General features: G+C 42.3%; 1 protein-coding gene across 1 annotated transcript; it reads right to left on the bottom strand.

Moving 5' to 3' along the window:
- Positions 1-1,240: 1,240 nt before the first annotated feature.
- On the bottom strand, positions 1,241-21,696 carry LOC129151981 (UDP-glucuronosyltransferase 2B31-like). The gene is made up of 6 exons (XM_054728618.1): positions 20,964-21,696; positions 19,407-19,555; positions 9,020-9,151; positions 5,750-5,837; positions 4,381-4,600; positions 1,241-2,062 (listed from the first exon to the last, which is right to left on the bottom strand). The coding sequence occupies exons 1-6, from the start codon at positions 21,679-21,681 to the stop codon at positions 1,783-1,785; spliced, it is 1,587 nt and encodes a 528-aa protein (XP_054584593.1). The 5' UTR covers positions 21,682-21,696; the 3' UTR covers positions 1,241-1,782.
- Between the last annotated feature and the right edge of the window lie 1,242 nt (positions 21,697-22,938).

Below are 22,938 nucleotides of genomic sequence, written 5' to 3'. Positions count from 1 at the left end.
TTGACCCTAACTGCTCCCTTCTAGCAGTTCCCCCCAGTGGTCCTGCTGCCAACGTAGTCACCTCTTATTGCCCCTCCTTCCAGCCTAATCACCCCCAACTGCACCCTCTGCCAGTCCGGTTGCCCACAAATGCACCTCCCCAGCTGGCCTGATCACCCCTAACTACCTCCTCTGCCAGACAGGTCGCCTCTTGCTGCTCCCCCTGCTGGCCTGGTCACCCCGAGTTGCCCCCCATGCTGGCCTGGTCTCCCCCAACTTCCCCCTCTGCTGGCCTGGTTGTCCCACCCAGCCTGTTATTCAGTTTTTTGGTTGTCCCTCACTCACTTCCCTGCCAGCCTAGTTGCCCCCACACAGCCTGCTTGTTCAGGCATTTGTTCATACCTCACTAACTGCCCCGTGCCGGCCTGGTAGCCACACACAGCCTGCTTGTTCAATTGTTTGGTTGTCCCTCACTAACTCCCCTGCTGACCTGGTTGCCCCACACAACCTGCTTTTTCAGTTGTTTGGTCATCCCTAACTAACTCCCCTGCCATCCTGGTCACCCCACGCAGCCTGCTTGTTCAGGTGTTTGGTCGTCCCTCACTAACCCCCTTGCTGGTCTAGTCGTAGGCAGCCATTTTGTGAGGGCGTGAGGGTTAATTTGCATATTACATCTTTATTATATAGGATGAATGTCATAATTATAGATAGTTAGAGGTACTTGTGTCTGTAATCTTTTTAGAGCAATGGTCCTCAACCTTTCTAATGCTGCGACCCTTTAATACAGTTCCTCATGTTGTGGTGACCCCCAACCATAAAATTATTTTTGTTGCTATTTCATAACTGTAATTTTACTCCTGTTAATGAATTGTAATGTAAATATCTGTGTTTTCCGATGGTTTTAGGCTCTACAGCACCGAGAGAATCGCTATCAGGGTCGCCTAAGACCATCGGAAAACACAAATATTTACATTACGACTCATAACAATAGCAAAATTACAGTTATGAAGTAGCAAGGAAAGTAATTTTATGGTTGGGGGTCACCACAACATGAGGAACTGTATTAAAGGGTCGTGGCATTAGAAAGGTTGAGAACCACTGTTTTAGAGGGCTGTGAGGGGAAGAGAATTAGCTACTGAAACCAATGTCTTTCATAAATAGCTCAGTTCACAATAGGAAGAGATTAGCTATTGTTATATATCTCAATCCACATAGGTTTTGATGATAAATTAACTTAAACTGGATGAAAGCAAATGACTTCCCTGTCTTTAAATAAGATGTGATGCTGATGCTACATGTACAGTAAAATAAAGGAGCATTGGTGGTCTCCCAAAATGAAGTAGGAGGATGAATCATTTTGCACAATTCTAATTTTTGAATAGCTTCTTTAGCAAAAGATAAAACTACAGAATTTTGCACCAAAATAATATTAAAATATTCTGAGTATTTGCAAAATAATATTAATATGGGAATAGACTACTTAATGTTCTTGTGTTGACGTGTAATGTTTGAAACACAGTTAAGCTAATTTTTTGGTATAACTTTGCAATTAGAATAACAAGTTTAAAAGTATATTTATATTGCTTTATTTTTGTTTTAATTTTTATAAGTCTTTATGTTTGGCATGACATATTTATAACTCTTTATCAGGTAGTCACTTGAAAACAAATTTTGATCAGAGAATCTAAATTGTGAAAAGTAAGGTTGTCACCGGAGGTAGTGACCCTTACATTTCAACTTCTGGTTGGAATAAGTGGCGGAGTCCTATCTACCAGGCATATGAGCTTCAGGCCTCTGAAACAACTACTCTCTTTTATTCTTCTTTCCTGTTTTAAAAAGCTTCCGGCAACAAAACAGAACACATTTTGTGATGACAAATGTAGCAGTTGCCACACAGGCCAGCAGGAACCCTATCACATCCAAAGAGTGGTACTGGAACCAGCTGAGGTCATGGGCGGCTGGCCGAAGATGTTTGGCTCCTTTGTGGCGCATGACAAACTCGATCCAGAAGACTACTCTATCCAGAGGCTTTACTGGCTGGTCATGTTGAATTCTTGATAATTTCATAGCATTCTCCTTATATCTAAAGGAGAAACACAAAGATACCAACATTGCAAGAAAGTTACTTTGCTTAAGCCAATAATTCCCATTCTAAGTTGCTTTTTATTTTTAGTTAAAAAATATTTTTATTTACAGATCAGTATGGCTAAGTGGTTGAGCCTCGACCTATGAACCAGGAGTTCACCATTTGATTCTGAGTCAGGGCACATGCCCGGGTTGCTTGCTTGATCCCCAGTATGGGGTGTGCAGGAGGGAGCCGATCAGTGATTCTTTCTCTTTATTGATGTTTCTATCTCTCTCTCCCTCTTCTTTCCCCTCTGAAATCAATAAAAATATATTTTAAAAACATACACAAAAAACACTATGCCATGTGAAAGTAGCCAGTTCCAAAAGACCATCTACTGTACTAGAGGCCCAGTACACGAAATTCGTGCACGGAGGGGGTTGTCCCTCAGCCCAGCCTGTACCCTCTCCAATGTGGGACCCCTCAAGGGATGTCCGACTGCCCGTTTGGCCCGATCCTGGGATCGGGCCAAATGGGCAGTCGGACATCCCTATCACAATCCAGGACTGCTGGCTCCCAACTGCTTGCCTGCCTGCCTTCCTGATTGCCCCTAACCGCTTCTGCCTGCCAGCCTGTTTGCCCCCAACTTCCCTTTTCTGCCGGCCTGGTTACCCCTAACTGCCCTCTCCTGCAGGGTTGATCACCTCCAACTGCCTTCCCTTGCAAGCCTGGTCCCTCTCAACTGCCCTCCCTGCAGGCTTGGTCCCTCACAACTTCCCTCCCTTGCAGGCCGGCTGCCTCCCAACTGCCCTCTCCTGCTGGCCATCTTGTGGTGGCCATCTTGTGTCCACATGGGGGCAGGATCTTTGACCACATGAGGGCAGCTATATTGTATGTTGCAGTGATGATCATTCTGCATAGTACTCTTTTATTAGATAGATTAGAGGCCTGGTACAGGGGTGGGGGCCAGCTGGTTTGCCTTGAAGGGTGTCCCTGATCAGGGTGGGGATCCCTTGGGGTGTGGGGCGGCCTGAACGAGGGGCCTGTGGTGGTTTGCAGGCTGGCCACGCCCCCTGGCAATGCAAGTGGAGGCCCTAGTATCTGGAACTTATTTTCCTTCTACAATTGAAACTTTGTAGCCTGGAGCAGAGCCAAGCCTGGGGCTCCCTCCGAGGCCTGAAGCCATTTGTGTTGGGGTTATAATTGAAACTTTGTTGCCTTAAGCGGGTGGGCCCGGCCAGGGTGTGCAGAAAACTTTGCTTCCCCTATTGCCACCGGCAACCCTGGCCTGCTCTCTCAAGCTCCGTTCTGCCGCCATTTGTTTGTATTTGTTTACCTTCTATAATTGAAACTTTGTAGCTTGAGTGGAGGCTTAGGCCTGCAATGGCTGGCAGAAAGATTGGCTTCCTCTGTTATCTAGGAAACCTTGCTCTCTGTGGCTGTAGCCATCTTGGTTTGGGTTAATTTGCATACTCGCTCTGATTGGATGGTGGGCATGGCTTGTGGGCATGGCTTGTGGGCATGTAATAATATCTCATAAAATCTATTAAAATGATCATAATAAAACTAGAGGCCTGATGCACAAAGATTCGTGCAAGAATAAGCCTTCCTTCCCCTGGCTGCCTGCACTGGCTTCTCTTGGTTACCAGGAACCGGGCCACTTCACTCCAGCTGTTGAGAGGTACCCAGGACCCAGGCTGCTTCGCTCTGGCTGCCACCGCCACCCACCGGGATCCGGGCTGCTTTGCTCCTGCAGCTGCCAGGCACCTAGGACCCGGGCTGCTTTGCTCTGGCCACCGCCAGGCATCTGGGATTGGGGCTGCTTTGCTCCGGCCATAGCCACCACCCACTGGACCCGGGCTGAGGAGGTCACTGCCACTTCACGGCGACTGGTTGTTTGGTCATTTTTGTCATAATGCCTCGTGGCCTTTTATTATTATGATAATAAGGTTTTGAATGTAAAGATATTTATAGTTTCAGAAATTTTAGATATTAAATTTATTTAGGTAAAGAATTTATGATTTTTCTTCTAGTTTATCACTCTTCCTTTTATGCATTTTATCATATTTAAAAAAATGTGTCCATATAATTACCTACATAACTTTATATTATTGGAGGAGAAAATTGTTGCTTTAGATGGCTACCCATTAAATACATGGGGTTAATATGCAACTTTGAAGTAAATGTGTGGTCAAAAATAAAAGTAGATTTAATCTGGGTTAACTCATGTTAATAATGTTAAATTTAGCCTCTTAAAAATGTGATAAAACTAGGATACACTATTGACAAAATAATCTATATATAAATCCTATCTATAAAAAACATGTGATACTTACGAAGGGTCATTAATGACAGTCTTCAGTGCATTGAGCAAATCTGCAGTAGACATGGTGTTCGAGTCCAATCTGACAGCTGCTCCCTTGCTCTTCATGTGAGCAATGTTATCAGGTTGATCCGCAAACACAGGAAGACCCACCATAGGGATCCCATGGTAGATTGCCTCATAGATGCCATTGGTTCCACCATGAGTTATAAAGGCTTTGGTTTTTGGATGGCCTAGGATTGGGTGAATTTCAGCAAATTGTGAATTATAAATCTTGGAAATAAAATGAGAGTTGTGCAATAAAGGCACAGACAGAGGCAATGTATTTAGTAACAGATTGATTTAAACATCAGACTGTATTAAAGTGTCTTTCAGAACTCATAGGAAGAGGCACCTAAGTCTGCTGGAGAGACAGTGAAGGCTAACAGAGAAGATCGGTGTGTTTCTTGTGTCTCAAAAATGAATATAAGTTGCCAGTGGACACATGGAAAGAGAATACTCTGGATTTAAAAAGTGTATGCAAAAAAAAAAAAAGTGGTGGTGCATGTTGAAATATAGTCTCTTAATAAAATGGTGAAGTCAGAGTGTGATATGTAGATGTCAAGGCAGCAGACAATGGGATGGTGGTGGCACAGGAATCAGAGGAAGGAAAAGCTACACATTATAATGAAATATGTTATTATGCCCTAGTTGGTTGGCTCAGTGGATAGAGTGGCAGCCTACGAAATGAAGGTTCCCGGGGTGGATTCTGGTCAAGGTCACATGCCTGGGTTGCGGGCTTGATCTCCAGTAGGGAACATGCAGGAGGCAGCCAATCAATAATTCTCTCTCATCATTGATGTTTCTATCTCTCTTTTCTTCTCCCTTCCTCTCTGACTTCAATAAAAAAATTAAAAAGAAAAAATAGAAGAAGAAGAACTGGGAAGCAGTTGGATGCTATTAAAAAAAGAAAGTGTTATTACTTCAGAAAGATATATTAAATTATTTTCCCAATGGAAAATGGAGAGTCACTGGCAATAAAAGGGAAGCTGATATTTTTCAGGAATGCCTGTACACCTTTACCGTGGATTATATGATTGGTGTAAGGAGAGAATTAGGAGGCAGAGTGACAATTAGGAAAAGGTTGAGATATTCTCTCTGAGAGGAATTACACATGAAATAAAAGATCTTTTGTTTGTGGCCATACGGAACATGGCTGTGTAAAATAAGATGCCACCTGTTATAGCTAATCCTTCTCCCCTAGGACTGGGAAATAAATATTGGGAAGTTCATTTTTATTTTTGATGTTTTCAATAAGAAATATCCAATACATTTCTATCCTAGTGAACTGTTTATCATTCTGGTTGACTTGATTCTCATTTCAGGGTTTTCCAGAATCTTACCAAGAAGGTCATTCTGGGGGATCCATTTATAGAGCCGAGTATTTGGCCCTAAGGTATCTGGTTTTTTGCCATCATATCTCCATATAACCTGTTAGGGTAAATAAGGTAATGTATTTCTTGAGTCAAACTGCAGAGTTATATCATGATATAATACTAAATAGGTTAAGAGTCATCTAGTTAAATCCCTGACATAGTACAGGTAAGGGAATGAGAACAAGACATGTTGATAATGAGAACCAATAAAACACTGATGTAAGAGGCATAAATACTTACATTGCGGGTTAGTTATTTTTATATTCAGTCAGGTATGAGTGCAATCTTGATGTTTCACATTTTGGGGTTAGACAAATGAGATGATCAATGACCAATTTAAGCATATAACATTTTTTAGGTAGTCATATAATTATAGTGCAAAACACAGCAAATTAATAGTCTATGCATTTATTTTAATTAGTTATTATTCTAAATCTCATCATCCAGGTTAAATGTTAACTTGTATATTTCTTTTTGAATGATGGGGAAGTGGTTTACTAATATTCACTAATTTCATAAATTACCTTGGAGTTTTTTACATCTTTTGATTTACAAAATCAGTGCAATCAGCTACTTATGAGAATTGAATCATTCTGATATGTAAAAGTTTATTAATAATAATAAATAATATCTGCTTAATGAGTATGTTTAACTTCTTTTAGTTTTCTACTCATTAATCAGCACTTCCAAGTTTTAATTTTCACCTAAATCCAGTATTATCACTCTAACTAGGATTGAATATTTTCTCTTTTCTTCTATTTCCCCCCCATTTTAGAATTTATTTTATAAGGCAAATTGTATGTACTATTTATTTATTTATTATTTATTTATTTATTTTTATTGATTATGGTATCACATAATTGTCCTCATCCCCCCCATTCCCACCCCAAATCCCTCCACATGTATGCCCCCACCCCCTTGTTGTCCGTGATCACTGGTTAGGCTTATATGCATGCATACAAGTCCTTTGGTTGATCTCTCCCTTTTATCCCCACCCTCTTCTACCTTCCCTCTGAGGTTTGGCAGTCTGATCGATGCTTCCCTGTCTCCGGATCTGTTTTTGTCCATCAGTTTATGTTGTTGATTATTTCCCCTAGTTGCGTGAGATCATGTGATACAAGAAATACACTTATAAGAACCGAAAATGAGACCAGCCATAATTGTTATGCTGAGAGGCTAAGGAATCAGTCTGTAGGAAATTTTCTTAAAACATAGAAAGAAAAGCCATGGACACTTTATAAATAATAGTTTACCCGTTGAAAAGATCAAATATGATGATGACAGTAAATTTTTTTCATCTGATTGCTAATACTACAAAACATGCTACAATACATTGACAGCATTGATTAATATGGTTAGTTAATTATAAATGGCCAAACAATTTCTAAGTCCACCAGTAAGCTGGATTCTAGTTTATAGTGGTTAACATCTTTTTGCTATGTGTTAAAGTTACTTCAAGTTCTCAGCAAATTTGCATAGGTGATAAAGAGAAAGCTACATTAGGAAACTAAAAGTAGTTCACTAAAAGCTACATTACGAAGCTAAAAGTAGTTCACTATTACCCAGAGCCTTCAAATGTACTTTATATATTAGAATAATTCACTACCATAATTTATTGGGAAAGGGTAGCATCTGAACCTGGGCCACACTAGGCTTGTTTCTGGTTGACTCTTTTATATTCCCTCCCCCTGCTTGTCTGAAATCTGCTCCTCCTACTCCTCCTCTTCCTTCTTTTCCTCTCCCCCCTCCTCCATCACCATCATCATCATTGTCATCATTATCAGTTATTATTCTGAGGGGTTGTTTTGAGGCCACATATTATAAAACACTGGGTCCCCTTGAGGGCTGAACCCACCTCCACCCTAACCCACCTCCACCCTTTCTTTTATGTCTTCCTGCTTCAGAATTTAGCAGGGCCCAGCCCACCAGGGAGGTTCTCTTTCCTTTCTACAGGCCTTCCTCTAATCATGGTGGCTGGCTTAGGTACCTGGATGCAGCTTGGTGAGCCCTGGACATCCTTACTCTGAATATCACCTTGCAACACTGTATAGTCCTAATCCAAAATCCAGGGAAAGTAGGAGAGGCCTGGATTACCTGGCAAGTCTAAACTTTATGATGCCTTTCAGACTGTTATCATTCCCTGTTTAATGTTAAAATTTAACTCCAATCTGAGAACATCTGTAGTGTGTACAGTACTCTAGGAATCCTGCAAGAAAATGAAGCAAATGACAGGATAGGATTTGGTGATATCTGTTCCTGCCCTATAATCCTATGTAATAAAATCCTAATATGCAAATTGACTAACCAGTGGAATGACTGGTTGCTATGGCACGCACTGACCACCAGGGGAATTCGACCAGCAGCAGTGTTGGTGACAGGGCTGGCCAGCGGCTGTGCCATGCCACCAGTCAAGGCGGGTGCCAGAGGTGGCCCCCCGATCGCCCTGCCCGCTGGTCAGCCCACAGATGGCCCTGATTGCTGGCCAGGCCTAGTGACCCTACCCTATATATTGGGGACAGTCTCTTAGATTTAAAAATTAAAAATGGCATAGCTATTCTAACACTGATAAAACAGGATGATGCAGCAATGACATGCATGGACTCTGACTTGCACATTTTGTGGTCAGCCCTGATTCTGACACATATAACTGTGTGACAAAGCCAATTACTTAACTTCTCTCTGCCTCAGTTTTTCCACCCATAAGATGGGGAAAATGGTATACTGCCTCAGAAGGATCATGTTATGCACTACTTTTTATAATCAGGTCAAAAAATGTAGCTGCCTATATAACAGTAAGATGCCTTTTATCTGTATGAAAGTATGATCACTGGTACATGCAGTGGCCCCAATTTCAAGAGGGATGTCTGACTGTTGGTGTAGGTCCAACATGCATGCGGGATCCCAGATTGCAAGAGGACACAGGCCAGGCTGAGGCACCCCTACCCCCCCGTGCACGAATTCCGTGCACCAGACATTTAGTACTATTATAATACCAAACTTCATACTGTACTTTTGATATATACTTCTTTGTGACCAGAATGAAATACCATATTGCCCATCAAAAACAACCTCTGTACTACTTTAGCAGCTGACATGTGTATTTTGTTTTTCAAATTGGTATCTAAGATCATTGAAGCTCTTTTAATACTTTACCTTCCATGTAGACATTTCTTAATCAGACACTTTACAGAGTTTAACACACTCATTAGCTTTCTGCTCTAAGGTAGTTTATCTAACCTTTTGTGGAACCTGGGCAAGGGCTGATGCAATCACATTGGCTCTTTCTTCTGTCATGTTAGTGACCATCGACCCCAGGGAAAACACCACAATACCATTTTCTCCAGAGCTCTGGGCAAACTCTTCTATTTCCTGTGAAGGAAGAATTTTTTTCCATTACAAAAGACAATAGCATAGTGAACACTATTGAAATAATTGCTTCAAAAAGCCAAAGAGAAAATTATGTATTATAAGAAGTTATTAGTATAGTTAGGCAGCAGGAAGGAGGATGATCAAATCTGAGATGGATTGACTCCATAAAAGAAGCCATAGGCATGAGTCTAAAAGAGTTGAGAGGGCTGTTAAATGTAGGATTTTGTGGACATCACTCATTCATGAAGTCTTCAGGAGTCAGAGCTGACTCACAGCACATAATACATTGTGTGTATTGATTGTTTATTGATTTATCTATCAATGGCCCTCAGGTTGATTTTATCTTTTGGCTCTTGTGAATAGTGCTATAAATATGATTTTATTGTCACTGTTTTCGAATATACCCATAAGTTCTATTGCTGGGTCAAATGATAATTGTTTTTATTTTTTTGAGAAACCTTCATTCTCTTATTATCAGTGGCTGTTTTGAAGAGATCTAATCTCTCTCAGTTCCTTTGGAGTATACAATTGATGAGCTTGAAATCCCTTACTACATACTAGTGGCCAGGTGCATGGATTCATGCACATTGAAAGGAAATTAATTAGAAGGTGGCTAGTGGGGCGGGACTGGCCGAGATTGGCCAGACACGTCCTGGAGCCAACCCCTCACCATCCTCCTCCATCCGGTCACACCTGAGGCAGGTCTTTGGCTTGAAGCCTGTCTGCAGTGAGCCGGGATCCCTCCGGCTGTCTGGGTCCCTCGGCCTGGCCTGCGGGGATCAAGCTGAAACATCCACTAAGGGGTCCTAAAGTGCAAGAGGGCACTCCGTAAAGTTGCTGTCATACAAGGTGTGGAATGCAAACACAACTGTGCAGTAAACCAGATTTGCGGCTGACAGTGTCCCAGCAATAAAAAACCCCACAGCCGAAGGTGGAATCAGCCTCCCTCCTCTCTGGTTCTGGGATGTGCCACCTGAGAACCACTGCTGCAAAGTCATTGCAGGTTGGCATCTCCTGTGTTGAGCATCTGCCCCTGGTGGTTTGTGCGCGTCATACCTACTGACCAGTCAGGTGGTCAGATGAACGCTTAGACTTTTATATATATAGATTACATAGGTACTTGTGTAAATGTGTGTCTGTGTGTCTGTGTGTGTTTGGGAGGTGTATAAGGAGGAAATGAAATAGAGCCCATACACAGTATTGAAGAGACTTTTAGAGACTCTTCATTTATAATGTTATCAATAAATAATATATATTCTTATAATGAGGCTACACAACAATATCTTGACTCACCTTTATTTCTTTATTGTAGTTGTACTAAATTATTTGTGTCTATGCTTGTCAGGTTTTCTGGAGAATTATTTTAGTATATTCATTAGTATTTTATCTTTGACTATGAAAACTAAGAAAAAGTTCATTATGATTAGAATGACTGTTTATCTTTTTTATCATCTCTATAATAATTTATAGCTCATCTTAACTTTTGTCAGATTCTCCCAAGCTTTCCCCACAAATCATTAAAAAATTTATCAAAATATAGTTGGCATACTATATTATATTTGTGTCAGGTGTATAACATAGTAATTTGACATTTATATACTTTCCTCTGTGATAAGTCTAGTAACCATCTCACTGCACCAAGTTATAGTAAATATTATTGACTATATTCCTTATGCTGTACATTAAATTCCTGTGATTATTTCATAACTATAAGTATGTGCCTCTTATTCCGCTTCCCCTTTTTCTCCATTCCCACCCTCCTTCCCTCTGGTAACCATCATAATATATAAAAAGTCAGCAGCTTTCATGATCAAAACAACTGGATGGATGACTGAACAGTAGGCTGTCATACAGGCTGGCGGCGGGGGGGGGAGGCAGAATTGGGGTGACCAGGCTGGCATGGGGGCTGTGAGGGGTGACCCGTGTGGCAGAGTTGCTGTTGGGGGTGACCAGGCTAGCAGGAGGGGCATTTAGAGGCGACCAGGCCAGCAGAGGGGGAAGTTGGGGGCAACCAGGCTGGCAAGGGGGGGGCAGTAATAGGCGACCAGTTTGGCAGGGGTTGGGGTTAGGGACTATCAGGTTGGCAGGCAGAGGCAGTTAGGTTTATTAGACTGGCAGGGGGGCTAGTTAGGGGCCATCAGGTAGGCAGGCAGGTGGTCAGTTAGGAGCCAGCAGTCCTGGATTGTGAGAGGGTTTTTCCACTGCCAGTTTAGGCCCAATCCCCGGGATTGGATTTAAACCTGCAGTCAGACATCCCCCGAGGGGTCCCGAATTGGAGAGGGTGCAGGTTGGGCTGAAGGGACCCCACCCCATGCAAAAATTTCATGCACTGGGCCTCTAGTTCTATTTAATAAAAGGGTAATGTGCAAATTGACCGAGCTGTTGCTATGATGCGCACTTACAACCATGGGGCAGACACTCAATGCAAGAGCTGCCCCTGGTGGTCAGTGCACTCCCACAGGGGGAGCAATGCCTAGCTAGAAGCCCTAAGGTGGGCTAATGGCTTGCGAGCACAGCAACAGTGGCGGGAGCCTCTGTGCATTCGTGGCAGCTCTAAGATGTCCAACTGCTGGCTTTGTCGGATATCTGCCGAGATCTCCCGGACTGGGAGAGGGCACAGGCCGGGGTGAGGGACACTGCCAAGTGCATGAATTTCATACACTGAGCCTCTAGTTAGTTTATAAATTGTATCTATAAGTCTGTTTCTTGTTGTTGTTGTTGTTTTTTTTTAGGTTATATATATAAGTAAAATCATATAGTATTTGTCTTTTTCTGCCTGATTTATTTAACTTAACATAATACCCTCTAGGTCCTTCCATGTTGTTGAATTTAGCAAGATGTGATCCTTTGATATTGGTGAGTAATTTTTCATGGTGTGTATAGACCAAATGCATATTACCTATTTATCTGTTGATTGACACCAAGGTTGATTTCATATCTTGGCTATTGTAGTTAATGTTGTAATGAACATGGGGGTGTATATATCTTTTCAAATTAGTGTTTTTGTTTACTTCTGATAAATACTCAGAAGTGGAATTGCTGGGTTGTATGCTATTCTATTGTTAATTTTTTGAGGAATCTCCACACTGTTTTCCATAGTGGCTTCACTAATTTACAAATTTGCTCCATGCACAGGAGTACTCTTTTCTCTACCTTCTTGACAACACTTTTTATTTGTTGAGTGATTTCTGGATATTTACTTTGTTTTCTACTACTTTACTTACTTCATTTATCAGTTCTAGTAGTTTATGTGTGGAATCTTAGGGTTCTTTATATACAGTGTCATGTCATCTGCAAATGGTGACAATTTCACTTCTTCATTTCCAATATAAATGCCATTTCTTTCTATTTCTTCTCTGATTGCTCTAGCTAAGCCTTTAAATACTCTCATACCTAATAATAGACAAACATGTAAATAGACCATACCTCTGCTATGCCCACAGCCAATCAGAGTGAGTATGCAAAATAACCCAATAAAGATGGAGGTTAATTTGCATATGTAGGCGCCCAGCAGCCTGAGTCCTGGGAACTTTCTCAGCACCCAGGACACTCCAAGGTAGGGCCCCTGTAGGTCCTGAGCAAACAGGGAAGGGCCTGAGCCAGGGGCCTCCTGCATAGAGGTGGAGCTGGGCAATTAGAGGAAGCTGGGGGCCCCCTGCCCAAGCCCTAAGACCTGGCCAGAGGCTTGGGGCCTGGCCAGGTGTGGTGTCCACAATTGGAGGGAGCTGGGGGACCCCTGCCCAGGCCTAAGGCTTTGGCCAGCGGCTTGAGGTCTGGACAGGGGCAGAGCCAGAGATCAGAGTGATCTGGGGTCTCCTCTGCCCAGGCCCTGAGGCTTTAGGTTTTGGCAGGACCGGAGCCCGAGATCAGAGGTAATAGGTGTGAACTACAGAGGAAACACCTTTTCTGACCGCTCATTGGCTAAGCTCTCTGTATGCCACTGGTAATCTTCTTAGAAAATTGGGTATAAGAATCCTAAAAGGTGATCTAGTGTTTTTCCACCACACTCCTGGAGAAAAAAATGAAGGTCCGCTGCTGGAGGGCTAAGAACGTTCCTATCCTTCCCTAGCCAGTTTGACTCAGTGGACAATGCCTTGGCTTGCCGATCACATGGTCTGGGTTCGATTCTGATCAAGGTTATGTAACTAGGTTGCAGGCTCCTCCCTGGCTGGGGCCCAGGTCAGGGCTCATGCAGGAGGCAACTAAAGTGTTCCTCTCACTTTGATGTTTCTCTCGGTCTTTCCCTTTCTCTTCCACATTCTCTAAAAATCAATGGAAACATATCCTCAGGTGAGGATAAAAAAAAAAGAGAGAAAGAAATGTCATATCCTATGAAAGACACATCTTGAAAATGCCTAAAGAAAGTTGTCATTTTTTCATGGTGAAGGGACTGGAGTCCGTGTTGTTGAAAACACCTTGGTGGCTGTGATGACTGGCAGTGGCTGCAGCAGCGGGGTGATGGGGCTGGTGCCTTCCCCTGATCAGCCTGGTCACCTCAGTAGGACATCCCCTGAGGGCTCCCAGTATGTGAGAGGGGGCAGGCTCGGCTGAGGGACCTCCCCCCTCACCCCCCCGCCAATGTACGAATTTCATGCACCGGGCCCCTTGTATTAAATAAAGGTGGCAATCGTGTGCATCACTGTGTTGCTTTTGATTGCAGAAGAAAAGCTTTTAGCTTTGCACCATTACATACAATATTAGCTGTGGATTTTATTGGTCATATATGCTCTTTATTATGTTGACCTTTTGTTCTCTCTGTACCCACTTTGTTGAGAGTTTTTATAATGAATGGATGCTGGATTTGTCAAATACTATTTTTCTGTATCTATTGAGATGATCACATGATTATATCCTTGGTTTTGTTGATGTTGTCTATCACATTGATTTTTTGTGTGGATATGGAACCATCCTTGCATTGCTAGAATACATTCCACTTGAGCATGATGTATAATCCTTTAATATACTGTTGAATTCAGTTTTCTAATATTTTGTTGAAAATATTCACATCTATTTTATCAGAGATATGTACTGTCTTGTGATTTTTTTTTGGTATTGTCTTTGGTTTTGGTATCATGGTACTGCTGACTGCTTTCATAGAATGAGTTTGGGAGTGTTATTTCCTTTTCAATATTTCTGGACTAATTTGAGAAGAATAGGTATGTATTGTTTGGTGGAATTAAATGTTCAGTAGAATTTCCTTGTGAAATCATCTGGTCCTGAACTTTTATTTACTGGGAGTTGTTGTTTTTTGTAACTACTATTTCAATTTTCTTGCTAGTAATTGATATGTTCAGTTTTTATGCTTCTTCCTGGTTCATTCATTGAAGGTTGTATGTTTCTTGTATAGCTCTTGTTCTGGAGATTTCTTCTATTCTTTCATTTGGGGCCTGTTCCTTTGTCTCCCTATATTTGCTGCCTCTTTGTGTTTGTTTCTGTGCATTAGATCAGTTTGTTATAAGTCCAAGTCTTCTGTACTTCCTCATTTGTTTTACTGTCCATGCTTATTTCTAAGAATTAGATGAAACAACCCCCTCTGCTGAACCTGATGGAGTGGGTTTGTGTAGGAACGATCTTTGTGTATTCTGTGTGTGCTGTGTGGCTTTGGCAGGCTGGCTGGAATTGAAGTGGTTTTTTGAGGTACCAGGGGATTCCTGGCATGCAGGCTAGCCACAGTTGAGGCAAACATGGGCCAATTTTCCCAGCGTGCCCAGCTCTGGGGTACCATGGTAGGTTGTATGGCTGGGTTTGGAGTAGCCAGTGACATATGGCTGTAGCACTGCCATGCAGTTGTCTGTCTGAGCCAGGGGGTGGGGGGATGTTGGGTGAGCGGACTACGGCACTCTATGGTACCCTTGCAGGTGAGCTACAGCACTTGAATTGAATTCTTGCCCATGCTATTAGTGGAAAGAGAATGTAAACATTGGCACTCAGGCACCTCCAATCCCAAAGTGTTTCCACAGAGTCTGGAGAGTTCTCACAGTTTCTCAACCTTTTCTACGCAGTTTCTCTCTTATTTCTTGTGCAGAAGCTGTTCAGTCAACCCTCCGCTGTTTTCCAGGAGGAAATGCTCTTCATGTAGCTGTATATTCTGAGTGTTCACGGGAAGGTGTCAGTTCAGGGTCTTCCGATGATGAAATCTTGGACCTCTTTCCCTAAATCACTTCTTACATGCTGGAGAATTACTATAATTCATGAGTCTGGTATTATTGTCCAGAATTTCCATGAAATAACCTTAAGATTTTTATTGATAATACAGAATTATCCTTATATAGTAACTTACTTGTGTACATGTTTCTGATATGTTTGTGTATGACACCTTTTGCTCTGAAATCATATTGTAAAATGGAAGTTCTAGTAGAATATGCTACGTGTACCTGGCTGTGAGGGGCTCTCGTGATCACCTTGCTATATCTCCCAGGGAGCACCTGCCCCACAGTGGGAGAGGTACAACTGGGCTCTCTGCACCAAAGATCTGGTCACCCTCTTGAGTAACTCAGTTTGATGTATTTAAAGTTGCTGTGGCGAAGTCATGTTCAGAATTTTTTCAGAATTATTCTGTTGTGGTCCCTGATTTTTTATCAGTTTTCAAATTTTACTACTTTTAGTACTATAAAAATTCCTGATTACTCAGTGTACTTTCTAGCTCCCACCCCAAAATGTGTAAGAAGCCAAAATTTCTTATCTGGTCCAAATTTCATACTCATCTATCCACCCCCACTCGCTCTGTTGATTTTTCTGTTTTAAATAGTTTACTTGTTGTTTTTCCTCTGAAAAATCAAGACATAACCCTTCTAACATAAAAAAGTTTACTTTCTCATTCTAATCCTTGCTTCAAACTTATGTATAAAAAATGAGATATAATCCTATAAAATAAAAGCCTAATATGCTGCCTGTCCGAAAGTTCATTTGACTGTTGGACCAGTTGCTATGACATACTCTGACCACCAGGAGTTGATGCTAAGATGAATAGGTTAGCTTGTTGCTGTGGTCCAGCCAATGGGGACTGGGAAAGATGGGCCTGAGGTGCCCTGGGGTTCTCCCATGGTCCCTCCCCTGCCATCCAACCTCCCAAACATCTCTCCCCAGCAGGAAGGCCTCAATCGGCCCTGATCAGAACTGGCCAAGAAGGGCCGGACACACCCTAGAGCCCTCCCGTGGTACCTCACTGGCCCTAATCATGAACTGGTGGGGGTACTTTGGCCTGGATGGCGCCCTCTCACAATCTGGGACCCTTGGGGGATGTTAGAGAGCCAATATCAGCCTGATCCCTGCAGTCCAGGCTGAGGGACCCCACTGGTGCATGAATCCATGTACCAGACCTCTAGTTGATATACAACATTCTGTAGGTTTAAGGTGTACAGTGTATTGAGTTGATTCATTTAAATATTGCTAGAGGCCAGGTGCATGGATTTGTGCTCCGGTAGGGTCTCTCAGCCTGGCCTGTGCTCTTTCACAAACTGGGACCCCTTGGGAAATATTGGACTACCACAGGCCCTTAGGGGTGTGGTAGTTCACAAAGTGGCAGACGGCCAGGGTGGAGCCCGAGCTGTGCTGCTGCCACTCTCAATTTGTCCCCACTGTATCTGCTGCCTCCATGGCCCTGTAGTGCTGCTGCAGAGGTAGGAGAGGCTAGCGCTGGCACAGCTGTGCTCGCCAGCTGTGAACCAGGTTTCTGGTTCCTGTTGGTCAGCTGAGCGGCTCTCCTGCTGTGGGAGGACACTGACCACCAGAGGAAGCTCCTGCATTGAGCATCTGCCCCCTGGTTGTGAGTAGCTTAGGCTTTTATATATATAGATAATATGATTAGTACCTAATATTAGAGAACATTTCTATTTAGGTCACATAATTATCTTTCTATGTGTGTGGTGAGAACATTTGAGATCTAATATGTAGAAACTTTCAAGTATATAAAGAGTATTGTTGGCTACAATCACTATATCTCCCAAACTTAATCATCTTCGAGTTGCAATTCTGTACCCTTGACCAACTTCTTCTTACCCACTAATCTCACTTTCACCAGTTCATGGTAATCACCATTATGCTTCTGTTTCTATGGGGTTTTCCATTTTCAGATTCCACATATACTAGTAAGTGATATCCTATATTTGTCTTTTTCAGTGTGCCTTATGTCACTTAACATAATACCTTCATGGTCCATCTATGTTGTCCCAAATGGTAGGATTTCCTCCTTGTTTATAGCTGAACAATATTTTAGTGTGTGTTTGTGTGTGTGTGTTTGTATTTCACATCTCTTAATTTGTTTATATTTATTAGCTCTTGTGAAAAATGGTGCAATAAACATGAGGTTATGGATATTTTTTGATATCCTTTTTTTCTTACTTCTAGAAGTGTACACAGAAGTAGATTTGTGGATCATATGGCAGCTCTATTTAACTTCTTAAAAACGCTCCATACTATTTTTCATAGTGGTTGGACCGGTTTTACATTCCCACCAACAGTGCACAAGATTCTGTTGTCTTGTAGATCACCAAGTCTCCTTAGCACAGTTATTTTGACTTTTTATTGGGTGAATCATATATCTCCACATCTGTATTTGGTTTCTGAAGGATTGTTGTAAAATTTGGTGACCTAATGTTTCCTTGATTTTTCTTGTTCTTTGGAATTTTGCCTTGCTGTTTTTGCATTTGAATTAGCAATCACCTGCTTATGTTTACTACTTTCAGGGTAGAAATACCTTTTATCAGTACTGCTGTAGATAAGGCTTTTTGAGATCTTGAATGAATATGCCTGCTCTGTGCTTCATGCTCCCTGTTGTGGGAGGATTCTTGAGCCTGTTTGTCCTCCCTTCATATAAAGCACCAGGCTAGATGCTGAGCTTCCTTCTTTTATTTTCCTGAAGGTGGTGCTACAGCTCAAGTGTGTGGTTCTCTCATATCTGTAAGCCCTTGTCTGTATTCTGCTCTAGCTTCCTAGCCTTTTATCAAATCATGTTCTTGCTGCTGCCCTAGGCAGCTTCTACATGGAGCTGGCCACAGAGGGGAGGAAATAATGAGTTGGAATGCAGGTCACTGTTGGTGTCCACATGCCAGTATGGGGGGATCTGTAAGAAAGGTGTTCTTCGTGGTTTGTGGTCAGGCTTCCTGATGGAGTACAGAATGCAGTCAGGAGGAACTGTGTCTCTTTAACATGCCCCCCGCTAATCTTCTTTGCCACTCTCCAGATCTGTTCTCTCTTGCCAATTACTGAACTGCCAATTCTATACTCTGGATGCTGTGAGAGAGAAATGAGCTCTTTGGAAGCATCCTACAAACCAGGGGAAGCTCTGCATCCACTCACCGGCTCTCTATCCCTGTGAGAGAAATCACTGGCATGGGTGGTCCTTCTTTTAGTCTTCCACTGAGCTGCCTTGGAAGAGGAATGATGCTGGCAAAATCAGGCTTTCCTGTTGCCCACACCAATGCATTCAAATACATCTATTTTATGCTTGATCAGAGTGCTGGAACTTCTCTTTTGGAAATCTGGACTTCTCCAAAAGCTCTCTCATCCATAGGTGGCTGCCCAAGCCAGGTAGTTTCTCCTGGACTACAGCTCAGAGGGGCTGGAACAATTCACAATGTCCTGTAGGAGTCACAGCCAGTACTGAAGTCTTTCTGCCTGTTACCTGATGCATAGGTGGGCAAGACTCTTTCCAGGTCCATGTGCATTGGCACTTTTGTTCGTGGAGAGAGAGCAAATCTTTGTTGTTGAAGGAGGACAACAACAAGGGATGTCTCATGCTCACTTATACCAGATTGCTATTGTCACTCCTGAGGTATTATGATTCACTCCCATGGGATGCTCTCCAGCATTATTGTAGTATTATCCTTTTTCTTTAGTATAATATTTTCACACTGTTTTTATTACTTGCTGATATGATCTCTTTCCAAGTAAAATATCTGGTGTGTGGGAGCAAAAACTATGTCTACACTGCTCCTTTGTATATCCACCCATTGTCCTTGCACTGTGCTAGTCACTTTAAAATTAGTTTTTTAATGAATGGCTGATATTTTATATGTGTTGAATAATGAAGGCCTTAATTTAACTGACCCTATTTCCAAAATCTCTCAAGTATAATTATTCTGTAATGATAGTTACATTCAGATTCTTTAAATAGTATAAAATATATGAGTTTCCATAGGTGGATCACTTTACCCATATTCTTATATCTCTCTGAGTATGATTAGTCCTTCTGAATGAAGAACACTGCATCATTGCTACTGAAAATGCAAAGCAGAACAAACAGGAGTAGTTTTACCTCAGGCAGAGGCTTAGCAGGTTTGCAGTGGAGGCCTCCAACAAATACAAAATGTGGCAAGAGTGGGCGAGGAAACTCAAAATCCCAGTAGGTTCGAATAAACCATATTTCAGCTTTTTGCATTAACTCGAATAATGTAGTGGGTCTTCCTGAAAGGGAAAAAGAACAAAAAGAGGAGAAAATAAGAATATTGTAAAGTGAATATTCCCTTTTGTTTTCTTTAAAAAAACCCCAGAAACTTCGACTAATGTAGCCAAAGATGTTTAAAGTGTCTCTGGCTTGATAATGCAAACATCTCTCTATATAAAAGCCTAAGCAACTTTTACAACCCACTGACCAGAGTGACTGGCCAACCGGCCCATAGCTATTAAGTGCACTGACCCAGACCTTGCTGCTGGGCCCCTGACAGCCCTGAATCTGGTTCATCCTCACCCCAGACCCAGACAGGATTCCATTCCTCATGGAATCGGCTGTTGGTTAGCTTGCTGCTGGGGCCAACCTCCCGTGGTCCCTCCCCACAGCTGCCCCCCCGCGCCCCCCCCCCCCCCCCCCCCCTCAACTGCCATCAGCCCCGATCACCAGCTTGGCCAAGGGACCCCACCTGTGCATGAATTCATGCATCGAGCCTCTAGTATTTACATAATATACATGTTTTACATTATGTTGTTCATATATATTAACAATATATATATAAACTAAGAATTTTTCTTCTCTAACATCTCATCAGGACATTCACAATCATAGAAAATCTTTAAACCTAAGCCACTATAGAATTAAACATGCATTTTCTTACTCTGTAACGCTGCAGAAGTAAACATGTTAATGTAAACAAGAATTTCAATTCCTCAATCAATTAAATCTACCATATTTATGGAAACATTTTTTTCTAGGTTATTTAGTCCAGTTTCTGCAATTTAGCAAGCTATTCCCTTTATCCTATATTTCCCAAAAACTGAGATATTGAGGGTATGGCTACGTTCCTGGTACTATACATATATTTGGTTCAATTTAGGAGCCTGATAATACTTGTGCATTAATAAAAACATTTTTAAATAACAGCTGGAATATTTTCATAATAGTAATAGATGTGCTCACTCTTAATTTTGACTCATTTTGTCTTTATTGAAGGAAGACTTTTCACAAAATGTAGTTTAGTGACTTACGTGTCCACACATCAACAACAGTTTAGTGTTTAAGCAGATGAGTTGTAAGTGCTTAGTGAAGGGATGTTAAATTATTAGAAAACTCAAATTATAGGTTCCTGAGTCTGGCACAGAGCACTCTCTCTCTCTAGTGTGAAAGAACCCTTCAGGTAATATGGCAAAATATTTCAGTTTTTAAATCAAGCTAAACTATACAAGAGGAAGCAATTCCTCAATGACCTTATAATTTAAGCATTTCCATAATATTTGTGAGAATGAAAGATCATCATATAATATTATTTTATCATTTTACTTATAAAAGACACATTTCTCTGAATTAATACTTATACTAACCCACCTCTTAGAGCACTAAGAAAGTTAGGATTTCATGATACCAAGTAAGGACTTGACTTACCTAGTGCTTTGCTGTAAAGCTGATCCCAATTCTCACTAAATGATTGGAACCAGAAGTCAAAATAAAGTACGTACATCATATTTTTTACTCGCTCCATGAATGTCATATGATCACTTAATTCTGACAAGATAACAGGTACATAGGATGGAGGGAATGGGAGTCCTCCACTGTACTTTTCAATGTTATAGCCCGGAGAGAAGCGGAGACTGTACACAAAAGGTATTTTAAGTAGCTCAGCCAGCAGCTCACCACAGGGTCCAATGGCATCTGCAAGAATGATGTCAAACCTTGATTCCTGTAGTTTGGTCATAAGTTTCTTGTTCAAAACTGCATCTTTACAGAGTGTGTGAATAACATCAGTATATTTAAGAGTGAGATCTTGCATTAGTGAAAAATAAGCCCAAAATGTATCTTTTGGCATATATGTCCACTTAGAGATCACCTTCATGAAAAGATCCTCAAAATCATCTTTTGTTAAAGATGTAGGAAAAATCTCAAATTGAATAGCAGTTGGTTTATTGGGATCAACAAGAATTGAGGCTGCAGATGTCAGTACAGTCACTTCATGACCTCTCTGGACAAGTGCATCCAGGATTGTCTTCATGTTCATCCAATGGCTGTATTCTGTGGGCCACACCAGCACCTTCCCACAGCTCCCAGGGCTGAAGTGACAACTCAGCTGTAGCAGCAGCAGAACTGAAACCCACTTCCTAGGCATCCTGGCGGTACACAGGTTTCTTTTCAAATGGCTGATCCGGTTCCCACGGCTCACACTTATGTCCAAAGGGAAATCAATCAGGAAGTTAAAATATAACACACACAGCCAAAGTAAATACATTTAATGAACAATCAAAGCATTTTTTGGCAAGTCAGAACATTATAAAGTAATGACCTTATTTTTAATACAAATCTGTGTAATATCTCAAAGTGCTATCATCCTGCTGAATCAACTTTACAGTTTTCCTGTTATTTGTAATTTATTATAGACTAGAGGCCGGGTGCACAAAATTATTGCACAGCGTGTGTGTGTGTGTGTGTGTGTGTGTGTGTGTGTGTGTGTATTTCCCCTCTGCCCAGCCTGCATCCTCTCCAATCTGGGACACCTCAGGGGATGTCTGACTGCCAATTTAGGCCTGATCCCAGGTATCGGGGCTACACCTGAAGTCGAACATCATTCTCATAATCCTGGACTGCTGGCTCCTTATTGCTCACCTGCCTGCCTGGTCACCCCTATCTGCCCCCACTGCCCCACCCCTGCTGGCCTGGTCTCCCCCAACTGCCCCCTTCTTTCCTTTTTTGGCCTGGTTGACCCTAACTGCTCTCTTCTAGCAGTTCCCCCCAGTGGTCCTCCTGCCAACATAGTCACCCCTTACTGCCCCTCCTTCCAGCCTACTCACCCCCAACTGCACCCTCTGCCAGTCCGGTTGCCCACAAATGCACCTCCCCAGCTGGCCTGATCACCCCTAACTACCTCCTCTGCCAGACAGGTCGCCTCTTGCTGCTCCCCCTGCTGGCCTGGTTACCCCGAGCTGCCCCCCATGCTGGCCTGGTCGCCCCCAACTTCCCCCTCTGCTGGCCTGGTTGTCCCACGCAGCCTGTTATCCAATTTTTTGGTTGCCCCTCACTAACTTCCCTGCCAGCCTAGTCGCCCCCACACAGCCTGCTTGTTCAGGCATTTGTTCATCCCTCACTAACTGCCCCGTGCCGGCCTGGTAGCCACACACAGCCTGCTTGTTCAATTGTTTGGTTGTCCCTCACTAACTCCCCTGCTGACCTGGTTGCCCCCACACAACCTGCTTGTTCAGGTGTTTGGTCGTCCCTCACTAACCCCCTTGCTGGTCTAGTCATAGGCAGCCATTTTGTGAGGGCGTGAGGGTTAATTTGCATATTACATCTTTATTATATAGGATGAATGTCATAATTATAGATAGTTAGAGGTACTTGTGTCTGTAATCTTTTTAGAGCAATGGTCCTC

The sequence above is a fragment of the Eptesicus fuscus genome, chromosome 2 (genome assembly GCF_027574615.1).
Source record: "Eptesicus fuscus isolate TK198812 chromosome 2, DD_ASM_mEF_20220401, whole genome shotgun sequence".
NCBI classification, from domain to species: Eukaryota; Metazoa; Chordata; class Mammalia; order Chiroptera; family Vespertilionidae; genus Eptesicus; species Eptesicus fuscus.
Note: the sequence above shows the minus strand (reverse complement) of the source record. Positions and strands in the feature narration are given on the sequence as shown.

Coding starts and splice junctions, on each gene's coding strand:
- LOC129151981 (XM_054728618.1), bottom strand. CDS start 21,681: ATGCCTAGGAAGTGGGTTTCAGTTCTGCTGCTGCTACAGCTGAGTTGT. Junction 9,152..19,406: donor CTGCTAAGCCTCTGCCTGAG/GTAAAACTACTC, acceptor CTTCCTTCACAG/GAAATAGAAGAGTTTGCCCA. Junction 4,601..5,749: donor CCCCCAGAATGACCTTCTTG/GTAAGATTCTGG, acceptor ACCCAATCCTAG/GCCATCCAAAAACCAAAGCC.